This window comes from Rhea pennata, chromosome 3, assembly GCF_028389875.1.
Source record: "Rhea pennata isolate bPtePen1 chromosome 3, bPtePen1.pri, whole genome shotgun sequence".
Lineage (NCBI taxonomy): Eukaryota > Metazoa > Chordata > Aves > Rheiformes > Rheidae > Rhea > Rhea pennata.
In genome coordinates, this window is record NC_084665.1 from 68,399,049 (window position 1) to 68,416,231 (window position 17,183).

Here is a 17,183-nt window from a genome sequence, read left to right on the forward strand (position 1 = left end):
CTCTCTCTATTCTTAGCTATAAACCTTTTTTTCCTCTTACTCACAATAATTGTTCAGTTTACAGATCTAATATTCATAGGATTTATTTTCAGTCTAGATTTACTTAATGCATAGTTACAACTTGCAGCCTGGAAAGTGTATTTTATTTATAAGTGTAGCTAAATTTGAATGTCGGCTATTTGATGACAAAGACTTAGGGACACAAAGTAAACTCTAAAATAATCTATAATTACTTTTGTAATACAATGAATATTAAAAGCAGGGAAGGGGAAGAAGTAGGAGGTAGGCGTTTTCATAGGTCGAATCAAATTTGCATTTCTACTGGGATTTTTTTCTAGTTTTTTTTTTAATAAAAAAATAAAAATAAACAGCAGCAGCAACAAACAACTAACCAAACTCCCCCAGCCTCTTTCTCACATCCAGAGTCTCAAGTCATTAGGATTCGTGCATGGTAAGAATATCAGTCCTATATTTTAAAAGAGAAGAAAAGCAGGATTTTTAATACTTAGTTCTGCTAAGTATAGAAACAGGTATTTTTGCACATGTACATTAAATATGTCTGTAACATTTATTCATATCCTAACCCAAGTGCAGCATGGCAGTTCACTTAGTTTGAACTGCTCTAAGGAATTCTCATTTTTAAGAGGATTTTTTGGAACTTTCCTTTGCCATAGTGAAGTAGGTGCAAGAATTAGTACTGCTGTTTGCCAGGATCTGTTTGCAGATTTTGGAGATCTGCTAGTGAAGCAACTTTTTAATAACAATGCAATGTAGCATTTCATATGCTTGATTTGTTGTTTGGGAGGACACAAGGTTCTGCTGTGTTATTGTACGGTGGTACAGTGTATCCAAGCCTTCTCAGTAAGTGCATAGTTCTGTAGCCTGCAAAACTCAGATCAAACGCTGTCAGTGGAGCTGAATGCTTAGAAACTCTGGCAACCAGCACTTTGATTGCAGTGGTTATAGTGACATTTTCAGCCAACTCTGTTGCTTTCTGTATCCTTATTGGAACAATAAGTATATATATAAAGATCACCATGATCACCAACTTGCTCTGATTTTCATAGAATATTCTAAAGTTGGAAAAGCCTCTTTTTAAATTTTTCTCCTAATATTTGTTGAAATATTTAGTTGCGCAACTACCATATTTTTCTTGCTTTTAAGTTGTTAGTTTAGTCCCTATTGCCAAAATATTGAAGAGTTTCTCATATCTGCAGCGTATGCAGATAGAGTGCCAAAGCCATTACTGAAGTCTCAAGCCTTTCCTTGGCTATTTCTGCTCTAAGAATCTTGCTGTCACAGTCCTTCAGGTCTCAGTATGAAACAAGCCCCAATTGCATTCTTCCCTCAAGGTATGCCAGAAACAATTAATTGTTTGGAATGTTATTAAACTGATTTTTGTGAAATTCTCTCTCGTGGTAGGATTCTGAAGGTGTGGATATCATGCTGGGTGTGTGTGCTAATGGACTGCTCATTTACAAAGACAGACTACGCATCAACCGCTTTGCTTGGCCAAAAATTCTTAAAATTTCCTATAAGCGAAGTAATTTCTACATCAAAGTCAGGCCAGCAGAAGTAAGTAATGTCTTTTTTCGTATCTTACTACTTTGTGAGTGCACTTTTGTCACCAGCAAGATGACATCCTCAGATTTTTTCCAAATGTCCTGACAAGCTTATGGTAGATTTTGAGCAATGTTCAAGCTTGGGAATGAGCGTTTTATTTTCTTCTTCAGATTCTATCACTTACATTTAGTACCTGTTTGTTTTGGTTAGTGAATGCATACCAATCAGAAAATCCATTTTCTTTTGTCAGTAGATGCCTGTAATTTATTTTTACAAGAAAAGCTAATTATACTGCCACACTCTTACTGTCTATACAAACCTATAGTACTGAGGGAGAGCCAGTCTCTGTTCCTCTTTTGGAGTATAATTGTTCACTAAATGTCAAGGCATTAAATTGTATGGGCGTAACCAAAGGGCTGAATTGTCCTGTATAACTTCATAACTCTTTCTATTAGATAGTGTGGAAACTGAATTCGTCTTGCTTTTCAGATGCCATAATGAGTTTATGGGAGTCACTGAGGGGTTTTGAACACATTTTGAACACATTTTACCTGGAAATCTCTAGAAAACAAAATAATGAACCACGTAATACTCTTAAAATTATACTAAATGTGTAAGGTAGTTTTTACTGTAAAAATAAATAAAACTAATTAACGACATTTCAGAGCTAGACTGGGAAAAGGGTTTAAATTTATTCCTGAGTTGCCTTGATGAGCCTATTAAAGCGTAGAGTCAGTAAAATGTTATAGTGTAGGCAGACTTTACGTGATGTGACAGAAGCTGCACCAGTATTGACAGTCCCTCCATTTCAAAGGATGAGGTGACTTAATTTGAAGTCTACAAGTCAGTAAAATAACAGTAGTGCTGTAGTTCTCAGACAGATGGTTGTTGCACTCCCTGATAGTACGTAGATGTAATATCTCTGCTAAGAAGTTATTTTATATGAAATAGATTAGGTAGAATTAATACTGCAGTGTGGATTTCAGACTTATATTAAATTCAGGGAAAACATACACCACAGCTTGAAGTGCAATTACTTCTTGCAGTTTAAAAATAAATAAATTTCTAGTCAGAAAACTAGCAAAGAACACTGAAGTATTATTGGCGCTCTCAAGAGTCATTACAGTGCAGGAAGTGATAATATGGTTATTATCCTTCATGACTATTCCAGTCAATATAATTAAAGGACTGGAAAACTTGAAATGTTATGAAGGGAGAATTATTTTTTGTTTCATTAGTGGAACTGTATGAACTCTGCCTGCTTGTTAATAGCAAATATAAGGAGATGTGTTAGTTGATTTGTGGATTTTTTTTCCAGCTGGAACAGTTCGAGAGCACTATTGGGTTCAAACTGCCAAACCATCGTGCTGCTAAAAGGTTGTGGAAGGTTTGTGTGGAGCACCATACTTTCTTCAGGTAAACAATAACATTCTGCTTCCTCGATTGCTGAGCATGCTCATACCAGTCTTTCGAAAAGGTATGAGGAAAGTAGGGAGGATTTCTCCCTTCTTTCTCCCTAATTTCTGAGACCAGTAACACTTGAACAGAAGGCACCCTATCAGTCATTGATGCAAAATTGTTAATTGCTTAGATCTCAGGTTGCATTAACTGTTTAATTTAAAATTTAAGACTGATAACCATATGAAACTAAACTAGTGATCATGTACACTACTTGCTAAGAGCTCAGCTCTTCAGAATGACTGTCTACAAAGCCCATATGCTCCTTCAGAAGAAGCTCTCAGGGTTTTACAGTAACCTTCATTCACTTTTCAGAATCTTCTGCTGAGTATATAAGTGCTGACAGCTGAATTTATATTTGTTTATAAACTGGTCCGAGTCCACTGTCATTCTTTAAAAGAACAAGGAATCACTTTAAAGAACAGAGTACTATTTGTTTATGTAATAATACATAACTTTCTCTGCATTTTATCCAGTAATTGGTAGGCATGAAACTCTGAACTGGTCATTGAAACTATGGTGTACTTGCAAGTGAGCAGTCTAGCATCAGGCTACAGAATTGTTTCTCTTTCTACTTCTTTCATTTCAAAATAATTCTGAAAAATCTTGATTCAAATTTTACAATAGCACAACCTCAGTGAGGAACGTGTGCCCCTGTGCAGCCTATGAGGCTGAATCTATTATTTGTTAAATAGGCGTTGAATCAGAATTTCTCATTTCCAAATTAGTAACTAGAGTATATAAAAAGTAGGTTTTCTCCTTTAATAGTCTGATTTTTATTTATAAAAAGCAATTAATTATATTCTACAATAGAGCCAATCTTGTTGCTGCATACTAGGCCTGAGCTGAGCATGCCTGCGTGTCTTCAGTCCCCTTATCAAACACTCAATAACAAGGATTAAGACTGATTGCTGTGCAGTCACTCTTGTGCATACTCGTGTAGGATTATGCTTTAAGAGGGGGTCACTACATTTTTAATGTACTGTATTTGTTTAAAACTTATGCCATATTTTACCTTTAAAACTTGCATTTTTAACCATAGAAAATAGAGGCAATGATATATCATCAATAGTGCAATTCTAGTTAAAATACCCTAAATATATTTCTGAGGTGACAACTTTTGTTTTTCTGCATTACTCACTAGTAAAAGCAAATCTTTTTTTTTGAAGGCATATTTTAGAAAACATGCAGTATTTCATTGAGCAGTAAGAAAAAATGGCTGCCAAATACATTCATTTCATAAAAGTTGGTTACCTTTGTTGTTAAATCTGGAATACTCGTGGTCCATAATTTTTTTTTCTTTTTGAAGCGCTTGTAATGATTCGAAATGATTGATACAAAATGGCATTGAAGTGACACCTCAAAAGTGTTGTGCAGAACTCAAAGACCGTTCATAAGTGGAACCGTCTCACTGAACAGTGTTAACAAATCAGTTTTTCACTGAATGTAGAATACATCTTGAATGCAGTGTTAGAATTTATAGAAATTGACAATTGGTCTCTAACTGATTTAGAAGCACTTTTTTGAAACATTTAGCAAAGATTTTTTTTCATTTTTGATAGAATTCATTAGTTAAATCTGTTAAAAGATGCAAGTCTGCCATGAAGTTTGTTACCACAAATGACATGCAATTCTGTCTGTGATAGACTGTCAGTCAGCTAAATCAGCACTCTTGAAATAATTTTAGTAGTTTGCTTTGCTAGAGAACTTTATTTTCAAACTTTACAGTAACAAGACACACTGAGATGGAGAAAAAAAAAAAACGCTATGGAAGTCAAAAATCCTAAATTGAAAACTAGCATTTGCAAATATAAATTTTTTTGGTACCTTTGATACTTAGTAGATGATCTTTCTATAGAAATTCTGAAATAACAAAATTAATTAGATTTCATTCTAGTCAGAAGTAGCTTTTTCTGATCAGGAATGACATTATAACAAGAAATGAAATAACAAAATACTTCAACTGTTCTGTAAAATCCATATACTCCATTGATGTCATCAGGCAGAAAATCCTCAGAATCCATCCTAATTTAAAAACAGCATATTACATCCAACTCTATTTGTTTCCAGAGATAAACAGCAGAAAGCAGTTGCTGCAGTCCAAGAAACTCCAGGGTTTTTTCAAAGCTTTTATATACTGCTTGCATATTACACCACAGTAAATAGTATGCAGTCCAGATGTACATTTTTATCTTCCACAGATTTCACAGTATGCTTTATGTAACATCATAAGATGTTATATAAAAATTGTATGTTGCCTTCACAATGCCTCAGTTTTTCCTTAAGTAATAATTAAATTAAGATCCATTTTTTATGCTGGATTAATTTCACAAATGATATTAAAAAGTTATTTATCAAAATTTGTACATAAACTATAATGAAAATGACAACTAAAAGACATTGGGTTCATTTTTATTGGCTAAGCCTTATAGAATGCCAGTAATATTTTCAAAGAGCAACAATCTACTTTATGAAATACTGTCAGACTATGTTTCAACATTAATCTTTTGATGTAAGCTTAGTCTGCAACTTTGGATCTTAATGACAGCAGACACCTGTTTGTAACTACTTTATGATATTTTATTTGAAACTTTTCTAATTGTTTTAATGTCTTTCCTAAAAAGGTGCAAGCATAGTTTTCAGTTATTTCATGTAATTAAGCTTGGGGGGGGGGGGGGAGGGGAGAAAGTGTTCAATTGCCCTTAATCAGGAAGTAATTAGTTCTCTTCTTTTTTCTTTATTAAAAGATTTAAAGTTTATCTCAGCAGGGTGAAAGAAAAAAACAGCAGTTACTGCTGTAGCCTTGCCAAGACTGGAAAATAAAGAAGAGAAAGAACCTTGGAAAAACACTCTAAGCCTTCTTTCTCTTAATGCATAATATATTAGATCTTGGAAAAACTGTGCAGAAATTGTCTCAAAGATTGCAGAAGGCCATTTTACACAAATAATGAAAGTGAAGCTCTCAATACTGTGTAATTTTATTATAGAAGTATGCTTCATGTAGAACAATGGTTAGTCTGTCTTCAAAATTTTGCTTTCTTTAAAAATATGTTGGTACAGATTAGGACATGCATATACATCTCAGGCATGCAGAATTTGGATCCTTCTGGATAGTGCTCTGACAAAGCCATAGACTACTTCTCTTAGAGAAAAAAGTAGCAGTTCACCTCACTTCACCATTCTTTTTCCTAGGTATCTGAAAATTCTTCAGTTTTTCTGAAATACCTTTAGAATGACTGTCACTTTTCAGAAACCACTTTGGAAACTCTTCGTATTGAATCAGACTCCTCTGACACAGATACTTCCTGTGCAAAATGCTTCAAAAGAGCAGAGCAAAGTCAACATGCTTTGTCTCACTTGTCTGTCTGTTCCACCCTTAATACAAGAGGCATAGCAGTTGTTTGTTCTGCCTGAAAGAGACCAGTGTTCATTGAGCTTCTCACTCTTTGCAAATCCTCAAGTCAAAAAGCTCTTTTTGGAGTAGTGTTTCAGTGTTACACAGAGGAGAGTAGGACATGGAAACTCCCATCCTGGGTTAGCATGTATCTTCAGCAGTATGTTGATCCAGAGAGCACCATCAAAGACATTTCTAGAGAAGCTGAAATAGGGAAAAGATCCTGCAATGATAATTGTGTTGATGCTGTCACCAAGGATGGCACTGGAGCAATCAGTACCCTCTGCGTTGAAGCCGATGGCTCAGATGTTAAAACAGAAAGTACAAACCATGAGGGACAGGCTGTCCAGGAGCTTTTGAAGTCCTTATACTGAATGAAATACAAGGAAATATAGAGGACCTCTGTCAACAAATTTAAATAGTGTCAAAAAATGGTGGGAAGAAGCTGAGTACACCATAGCAAATTTTGCCAGACTTGTTACTAGGTGCTTTCTCTGACATTGACACCAACATTTGGGTACAAACAGAGTCAGCATGGAACCCAGTGTTTATAGTACTCATATCTGAATCTCTTCATCTTTGCCAGGATGTGCTTCTTCCTCTCCCCTGATACCAGCAAGTGTCAACTTACGTAAATCTTTATCTGACATTGTATAGAAACTGGCCTCTGAATATAGCTTGTTAAACTTGTTACTGTTGGGTCACCAGCTCTCCAGTCATCTGTGGAGGACTATCTCAAACTCCTTTTTACTTGGTACAACCTTCTGTGCAGCTTTGAGATGTCATTCCCTAACTTTGAGGAAGAACAGCTATCTTATCTATACCTTGGAATATAGGAAGGACAGTGAAAGTGGAATATGCAGTAACCACCATAAGCAATGTTCTAAGCAAAAAAGATCTGAGAGAGATTTTGCATGGATCTATAATACCCAGAAAAAATAGCATTTAACCAAGATAGTTTCTGGGATTTTCATCTTTTGATGCTTACTCAGTGTGGAATATGGTGTGATTTTTAGCATTATTTCCAACTCCAAATGCAAATGTCAAATAATATACTTTGTTTGGGAAGTTCTTCTCATTAAATGCATAAAACAAAGCCTTTTAAACTGAATTTTCTCATATTTGCTTTTTAGACTTATATCACCAGAGCAGCCACCAAAAGCAAAATTTTTGACCTTGGGTTCAAAGTTCCGCTACAGTGGACGTACACAAGCACAGACGCAACAGGCTAGCAACCTCATAGACAGACCAGCTCCATACTTTGAGCGCACGTCAAGCAAACGTATTTCTAGAAGCCTTGATGGAGGTATGAAATTCAATGACTTATTTGGTGTAATGATTTCATTACGTGATGTCACTCTGATGTGACGGGCATTCAAAAACGTCATCACTATGAACGGCAGGAATGTTAATTAACAGAAGTTTGTGAATTTGTTTCTGGTGGGTGATGTGATAAGCAACTACTTCTGTTACTTGTATGTCAGTTTTTAGGTAACCTGAAAAGTAAGTCAAGTCACTGCCTAAATTACATGGCACTGCAATGAAAATACACCCAATATGTAATTCTCTGAATAGTATTTGTGTTCATTGGTCCTAACTGTTTTATTAGATAGGCAAGTAGTGTATGCTGCTGATCAGTATTGTTTGGTCAGTGGCATTTTCGGGGCTCTAGGTTGGCTTGAGGGCTTCTTCTACACCAAAGAAGATAAGGCAGAGCAAGCAGTCTCCTTATTTCTTCTGGTTTTGTATCATTTTGTTCAGTATATTGCTGTCCTAGTTTATTTAATAGTTAGTTTTGTTTTGTTCACAATTTTCTGTTGAAGTTGTTTTGAATAGTTGTAACTCCTGTATAGCTACTGGTGTACGGTCTTGTTGACTAAGGTGGAACACCTTCTGGTTTTCTTTATGGCAAACAGGTGTACCACAAGCAGGTGTACTGGCAGTTTGAGAGATGTAGAAGCACATGTTCTGTAAATCTATATGAACAAATATAAGGAAGAAAAGCTCTTCTTGAAACATTAAGTGAAGCTTGCATTAGATTCAGGCACAGAAGACCTGACTAGAATAAAAATGAACTCTGACAGTGATGTGAATTCAGTTCTGATTAAGTTGCTGAATTTACCTTATCTTCCCCCAAAATCTTAGAGTTTTATTCCTGCAAAACTTCATTTTTCTGTGCTGAGACAAATAGACCATGTACGTATGTTATAGTGTGCCCATGTAGTCTTACCGTCTGGGGCTCTCTGTAAAAATAAGAGGCAAAAGTTCATTCACTGGTATCTGGTGATGAGTCCTTGTGGCAACCAAGAGACTTGTCACCATATCAGTTTGTTACTGTCTGCATTAGATTAGTTCCTGTGCTGCTGTAATTTAGAAACAACTTGGAATTCTTAAATTCTCAATCGCCTCAGCAAGGCTTTTAGAGGATCCTTGTGCATCATCTGCATGTGTGTGTGCGCGTGCATGTTCATGCCTGAACTTTCACCCTTACGGAGTTCTCTGTCATAATTTTGAGCAAAAGTCAAACTTTCGTCTTGGTTGGTCTTGTTTGTTTCCCTTAATTTTTGTTTCATCTCCAATGTGCCAAAGCACTAAAAAGGATTGGTTTGTTCGTATTGTTTTGTTCTGGTTGGTGGTAGGGGGATTTTTTTTGGAGGGGGGAGGGGGGGTGCTTCTGCATATTGCATGTACATATATTTCTCCTATATGGCACATTGTGTAAAACATTAAATGCAAGTTGAATGTGCAAAGTTCTGTGTAACAGCAGTGCTGTAAAGCCTTTGCTCTTATTGTAATAGCTAATTTCAGAGGGACTGACAAAGTAATACTACTCATTTAAAAAGTGAGTCTGTGTCTTAATGCAGTCTAAAGTGATTTTCCCTAGTATTATAAACTAAAATGAATAAGAATTGTTACATTTGTCGCAACTTCTTTGCTTCAATCTCTGCTAGACATCTTTTCTCAAAAATTTTACGTCTAAAAGTTATATATAGTGAGGTCTGATGTTTAGCAGACATACAGCGATGTGAGAAATCTTCACTGTTTCACAAATGTACATTACATGTATCTGGTGAGACGTACGTAGTCATTTTTTTTCCGGTTATATGCGAGTGAAAAAATAGGGTTGTTTAAAATGCGTAAGGGGAAGAAACATGAAATTAGTATCCTAGGCAAGTCTAAAGAGAAGATAATTTTTACGGTAGCTAGCCCAGGAAAAAAGCTTACTCTTAACTCTTCTGGAAACACTGCTTTGTACTCTCAGCTATTTCCAGCAACATTTAAGGCAGCTTGATGGTGTTGCCATCTGCAGGCCATAACAGTTTCAAATTACATTGCTTCAAAATCAAACTTAACTATTTTGTTCTTCAGGCAGTAATCCAGATTTAGGTTCATACTGTGTGTGTACACCTATGTATTGCCACTAGAGAAATCTTGTAGAGGGTAGGCTTGCTTTCCTTTGCATTCGCACAAAGGAGAGGCAGGGAGCCTGTCCAGTGCCATTCAGTTCCTCCTATCTACTGAGCTGACTGCTTCATTTCTGCAAAGGTTACTCTCTTCCCTGCTCCTACCCCTGGTTTTTAGAGGAACTTCAAAGTGCTGGAGAAATGGGTTGACAGGTCCCTTAACGTTCAACAAAGGGAAGTGCAAAGTCCTGTACGTATGCAGGAATAACCTCTCACCCTAATACAGACTGGGGCTGAATGGCTGCAAAGCAACTTTGCAGAGCAAGGACCTGGAGGTCCTGGTGGATAAACTGAACGTGAGTCAATAGTGTGCCTTTACAGTAAAGAAAGCCAACCATATATAGGGCTTTATTAGCAAGAATGTAGTCATACATCAAGGGAAATTATTATTCTCCTCTATTTAGCATTTGTGAGGCCACATCTGAAGTACTGTGTTCAGCTTTGGGCCCCCCATAAGATACTGACGTGGAGTGAGTCCAGTGAAGGGCCACCAAGCTGGTCAGATGGCTGGGGTTATGTGCCGTGAGAGGCTGAGGAAACCTAAATTACTCTGATTTGTCAAAATTTACCCATCAAATGCTCCATTTGGCATCCAAGGAAGAATCAGAAGCATAAGTTGCAGAATTTACTACTTAAGCCCTGAAACCTAATATCCAGTAGCCTATGGTTGCCATTAGCTGGCCTTGACCTTTCAGCACCATACTCTCCGACACTGAGCTAGCTGGGTCTATTTTTAAAAGAGGATATCCCTCAGAGATACTCAGAAACACCTCTCCTTCTCAACTCTCCACATTTTGGCTTTGTAAAGTCAAGACTTCTTCGGCCTATGGAGGGTACTATACGGGACTACAGGTACTGCTAGATGAGTGAGTACAACTTTGACACAAACTTCATTACTTCCTAATTTAATGTGTTTTCCAGTGCTTCATTAGTATTATTTTGACTGAGCCAGCATTTCTTATTAAAAAAAAAAAAAAAAAAAAAAAAAAAAAAGTCCTGCTATTAATCCTGTTATGTTGAACCAAATAGGAGAAAAAAAGTGATTTAAGATGTTTCATTGTCTTGTGGTTTGATTACATTGAAGTGTATATATTCAGTATTTCCATGTAATTTCCTCCTTCCATTATTTACTAGCATAGAGGGAAAAAGCCTTTCTTTCACTGAACAGTTGTTTCTATAATGCTAATTTTGTTAAAGTTCTACAGAAAAATACTACTAGTTATATGCATGGGTATTGCTATATTATACATTAAAACAGTTCTCTCAAAATAGTGAATTTGTACAAAACTATTTCATGTTTGGCGTGTTCTTTTTTTGTTGTGGTGATCTGCACTGTCAAAAGAATAGTATCTTCAAATTGCCTTCCAAGAACAATCAAAACCTTGATATTTAAATATCTACTTAACTCTGATATTGTAGGTATGACGTGCACTTACTTGCATGGTAAGTGCACGTTATATAGCAAGAGCATTATATAACAAGAGCCTGAAAAACACTTTATCCCTCAAATTAGCCTGTATTCCTCATTGCTGACATCACCATAAGATCATTTTGTTCAGAAGTCTTGAAAACAATTTTCCAACTTACCCCAATTAACTGAAATTATTTTGTTCTTTAATAGCTCCCATACGTATCTCAGACCAAAGTCTGCTAAGGGACTTCCCTACTGCCAGAGGGGGACCTGCTGGAGATAAAGTCATTGACATTGAAGGTGCTGGTCAAGCCAAGTTAAAAGAAGGCAGCAGAGAAGAAAATGGAAGCCCGGTCAAAACTCCACAGTTAGAATTGATTCAGGATGGAAAGGTATGGCTGACTTTCACACCAAAGGTTTTGGTAATGAGATATGCATGTATTTAGTGCCAGTCACTTCAGAGAGTTGTACGAAACATCATATAAATACTTAAGGATGAATTTCAAAAATTTTTTGTACATTTAACTTCATACATGTGTATACAAGCCAAAGAGAATGAAAACTTGTGTGGCATTGACTTTCTAGTGTTTTCTCTTTTACTGTTGCTAATTTAATATGATAGTAAAGTGACATAAGTTTGTGGAAAAGAGTTCCAAAGGATAAGTAAGAATTTATTCAATTCTTTCTCAGTTTGTTCAGACTTAAGAAAAAAGAAAAGGTAGCATATCCACAGTTGCAAACATTCTGTAGTGTTGGGTTTATTGTGACTGTTTTAAGTAATTACGATAGTTAACAATATTCTTGGTTTAGTAGGCATTGCAGAAATATTTCATCCTTTAAAAATTACCATATTGAACTGAAGTATAGATTTTTTCTTGGAAAGCTAAATTGTTATCTCTTTCTGTTGCAAAAACACCAATTTACTTGTTGGAGTTACTGAGATAATAGGTCACAAATTTAAACTTAGATCTTGTATGCTTTCATATAAAAATTACCATTCAAAGTGTCAGCTAAAACCTTGGAGGGCGGTTATAATCTGCTGCTTTTCTCTCTTAGATATCAATCTGTTTGAGTTTTTTTTGCTGGCAGTTCTCCAAATCTTTTTCTTTCATATTTAAAAAGTAATTTTGTTTTCAAACACTTAAGTTACCCATCTCACTCTTAGAGATGAAATTTGGACTGCTGAGTTTCTTAGAGCAGTTCACATGCTCCTACTTCTTTCAAGTGTAGGAAGGGAACAAATACCAGCAGCTGCATATTTTTTTTTTCCTTATCAAGCTTGAATTATTCTAGGAACACGCACACATGCACATGTACACACACACATGCACATGTACACTTTTTTCTTAATGAGAGAAAAATGGTTGAACAAATTACTATGTTTTATTCTTTGGGTTTGGTAAAATAATGATAGTTCTTTGGTTCCAAAGCAGTGGTATCTTTACCAGAGAAGAAACAGAAAAGCAATATTTTGAGAAGTCATTCCATAAAGCTGTTCAGTAAGGTTTTGTTACATATGCCAACTCTATGAACAGCTTTTTCTTCCTCCTAAAGCAGATACTTCTTTTTTGGCTCTATTGAAATCTTAGAGGAGATGGTTGTAAATCCAGGAATCAAAGTGCCAGCTTGTCTTTTGTGTACTGCACTGTCCCTGACCTTTCTGCCAAAGCTTTGAATGTCTGTCTGCTCCCATGTGTTGTAAGTGACTATTAGAGTTTGCAAATGGAATGTTCTTCACAACCTGAGAACAAAATATGCATAGTGGGTTCAGTTTCGTAATCCATGGAAGTAAACAAGTTGGCCATTTACAAAACACAAGGGGATTTTCTATTTTTGTTTGGTGTTTCTGTTACATTACTAGAGCTTTCCCTGTTTCTAGGTAAAAATTTTCACTAACTACTAATCTCTTTCCCCCCCCCCCCCCTTCTTGTGCCTACAAACTTGCATTTTGTTGTGCTTTCATTTTCCACTATTCACAGAATTTATTTCTTCAGCTCACTCACATACACCCACCATCACTGCCCATTCATTGTGTGTCATCCCATCTCACAAACCTGTCACCTGTCCCTGAGATGGACATGGTTTCAGATATTTCAGAGGAAGATCCCTTTGGGGAGCCCATCCTTACCATTCCAGATATCTTGGAGTGCAGTTCTGTGAAAGAAACACTAGATCATAATAAAAAAGAAACAGCTTTACAAAATAGTAGTTTTGAATGTATGAGGCCACTAGCTAGTCAATGCCTTCCTATAATGGAGGAAACAATCCATAAAACAGACTACAAAAACACTGAGTTTTGCATCTCATTCAGCTTTACCAGATGCTTTCCTTTTAGCTTCCATTCGCTGCTTGATGAGGATGGTTATATCAGTTTTCCTAGCCTTCCTGATGTTTGCATCTCTTTTCTCCCACCTGGCCTTCAGCACTATGTTCCTATTACCTCTCCTTCCTTCATCCCCTCTTTTCTCCTTATATTTGTGCTGCTTTTCTCTGCTTTCCATTCAATTCCCTTATCACTCATATTTTCCTTTCCTCTTGCTCTGTCCCTCTGCTACCTGGAGCCTAAGGCAACTTCATTTAGCACCTCTTATGACAATGACCTGAATGACAAAGCAGAGGAAGAGGAGGTGTGTAATTTTTGTTGCTTAAATGTTGATGCTTGCACATAGCTTTCAAAGCAGATCTCCCAGAGGCTTCTCAGTTTTGCACACTTTTGTGTGTTATGTATGTATATGTGTACAGAGACACACACAAACACACAGATATATTTGTATCTTGGTAATCCTTCCAATTTGTCAAAAAATAGCTTGTAATAATATTGAGGATTTTTTAGTCAATAGATACTTTTTTTCCCCCTAAATTCACGTGGCATGCATAATTTCATTCTATTATAGAGATACTGAGTTCCAGGTAGAGTTGCTTTATAGTTCAAAATGTTAAGAGTGAAGTACAGACATATAAATATGATTGCCTGGTAACATTTCTGTTGTGCTACTTGCAGTAGAAGCTTATTTGTAGGTTAAAATGAATGTCGATTTAGTAGATTGACAGAATGTTCTGTTTAGATCTGAAAACTGCAACTCTAAAAGCTGTAAAAGTTGTTTGATTTCAGAAAATTTTGAATGCTTTAAAATGAGCTTTTTAAATTCCAGGTTTCAGACTTTTTTTTAACTGCAGGGATGTGTGCAAAGTTGAGTCTGTCCAAAGCACTATTTTAACTGCTTTCATTAATCTCCAGCAATAGTTAAGGTGCAGACTGATTTGGTTCATTTTACTGGATTGCAGGTTACATGTTAGACTTTAATCACTGAAGTCTGATCATTCTTTGAAATATACTATTAAAATTGCTCTACAGAAACTTTGGTCACACTAATGTGTTGCTCTGATCATCAGGAGTGGTCAGCAAAATGCCTCCTGTCCTTGCGTCCACTGTGCATGTTTTTTTCTAGCACACAGTGTAGTTTCACTCTTTGAAGGAAATATGAAAAAATATTACAGAATCAAAAAAGGGGGGGCCCTGTTCTAAGTTATATTAAATACAGTTTGTTAAACTGATTCAATCAATACAAGGTATATATTAAATACTTCCTGAATGTGATGTGATGTCATTAAAAGACAAATCTAAAGTAATGAAAAATACATAACTTTAAACGTCTCATTTTTTCTGTGACCTGATTCAATCCATAGCCTATAACATAAAGTTGCATAAAATATAACAGTCCAAATAAACATGAGATGAATAAAACTTTTATGTACCACACTATGCGTTCACGTAAAATCTCAAATACAATAATACATGTAATAAGTAAACCACTCTTCAAATTTATGAACTTGCATAGTTTTGATTTCTAAATGCATTTTTTCAAAGATTGGCAACTAATGTTTGTACCTGTGGGAAGGTTGAGAGGTTGGTTGTGTTTTAAAGAATGCCTTTCCTTAAATGTGCATTTAGAATTCTTGTAGGCAATAAGAGAAAATCAGCTGTCATTTCTAACAAGGTGCAATGTAGTTTGAGGAAGAGTATAGTCACATTAAAAAAAGAGGGATAGGGGACATTAAAAAAAAAAAAAAAAAGAAAGAAAGAAAGAAAAAAGAAAGAAATACACACCTCCTCCCCAACAGCAGCAACATTCTTAAAGTAATCAATGAAGTTTGTAAATACAATAGTTATTTGACTTGCATCCTAGACTTTTTTACCAAAATAAGTTCATGCATTAAATTCTACTTTCCCATCAACTTGTTACAGAGTTTAAGGCTTTTACCATAGAAACTATACATACTAGCTTTTTTCTTTACTCCTCCTTAAATTTCATCTGTCCCTGGGAAAAGAACTGAAAACTACAGCAAGAAAGGGACATAGTGTAGAATTTCCATTTTTCATTTCATTTATGCCAAATATTACTTCAGCCATTCTGTGACAATGTAGGTGAAGGAAGACCAAAGTCGCTTAATAATGTCAGCAACATCTGGGGCCGAAACAGTAAAGGTCTGTAAATATAGCATGTAGTTTGCAGCATTTACAATGAGATGAAGCTCTGTTATTCCATAAGCATATGTTAATAGTTCCCTTGATGATTTGCAATGTGCTCACATAGCTGGAATCTGAAGAGGAGGAAGCACAGCAGAAGGTGGATTTATTTAATTTTTTTTAAACAGATCTGGATGTAGCTTCCTGTCTTGTTAGCACCTTAAAGTTTCTGTGGATTTTGTCTGAATAGTGCCTCTTCACTGTACCATTTTAGTTTCTTTATTTAACTGTGTAAGGGCTATTTATTTATTTACTTGATTCTTTTTTTTTTTTTTTTTTTTTTTCTTCCCTGTGGCTTAATTTCACAGAGCAATTCCTTGAGAGTAGACGGGGAAAATATTTATGTCAGACATAGCAATTTAATGTTGGAGGTTTGTATATAATACAAGGAAAACTTTACCTTCTTGTGGGCTGCCAGGCTGCATGGGAGGTCACTTGCAGGCTGTTACGGACACAGTGCATGAAGTGCATGGGGAAAAGTGGAAATGTTGCATGTTATAATTCTAGTTTTCGAGTTAAAAAAAAAAAAAAAAAAAAAAAAAAAGGCAAAAAAGAAAAGCCCTTAGCTTGGATGTTGAATGTGTATTTTTGCTGGATGTTTTCAAGGTGACAATTGGGAATAATAGCCCTGTTTAGATAAATCAAACATGGTGATCTTATTCACCGTCCTAAATGGCATTTTTATACATTGCTAGTAAACTACTAAACATGTGCATCTTTTTTAAGCAGGGTTTTGAGTTTCCACCAGTTTAATCAGTAATTACCAAATATTGTTACTTAAATAAATGGAGTTAACAAGGCACAAGCAGTGATAAAGTATTGAAAAACTAATTCTGGCTCTGACACTCTTGATTTAGGAGCTTTGGCAAACTTTTGTTAGGTTCAGATTTTTAAAGAGAATGTTTAGATATGCTTATAAAACCTTTGCTTTATTTCATTTCTGAAATAGAAGTAATTCTTGCTTCTTAAAAGTTGGTTCTCACTCAAGATAAACAACAATAAAGAGTTTTGAATAGTATTTTGACGTGTAGGGCTATTACTTGTCACTGAAGTAGATAACAGACTATATGAAAATTCTTATAATAAAATTAATTTGGAGAATTTTATCATATCTTATCTCTAGTTACAATCAGATTCATTTAACTTGTGGTTAACAATATAAGCTGGTAACTAAAGAAACAGCAGAAAATCTCATCTTGTCTTTAGCTTATTTTATTCATCCAAATGGGGCTATAAATAATTCCCATTGTCACAAAAAAAGTACTTTTTAATCATTGTTTTTGGTCTTAAAGAGATGTATGGATCACAGTAACCTAACTAATAAATTTTTTTGGCTTTTTGCAGCTTTTGATCACTATTCAAACT

At 35.5% G+C, this 17,183-nt stretch overlaps 1 protein-coding gene across 10 annotated transcripts in view; it reads left to right on the top strand.

Moving 5' to 3' along the window:
* Positions 1-17,183, top strand: part of EPB41L2 (erythrocyte membrane protein band 4.1 like 2) — a 114,454-nt gene that overhangs the window by 82,180 nt on the left and 15,091 nt on the right. For 7 of the 10 annotated variants that reach the window (XM_062572547.1, XM_062572545.1, XM_062572552.1 and 4 more), the window contains 5 exons: positions 1,423-1,575; positions 2,882-2,979; positions 7,549-7,721; positions 11,501-11,682; positions 16,127-16,189. In XM_062572547.1, the coding sequence (XP_062428531.1) occupies positions 1,423-1,575; positions 2,882-2,979; positions 7,549-7,721; positions 11,501-11,682; positions 16,127-16,189 (669 nt within the window). Of the gene's footprint in view, positions 1-1,422; positions 1,576-2,881; positions 2,980-7,548; positions 7,722-11,500; positions 11,683-13,269; positions 13,918-15,885; positions 15,919-16,126; positions 16,190-17,183 lie in introns of all 10 variants that reach the window. The other 3 variants (XM_062572551.1, XM_062572554.1, XM_062572555.1) reach the window with 2 other exon arrangements.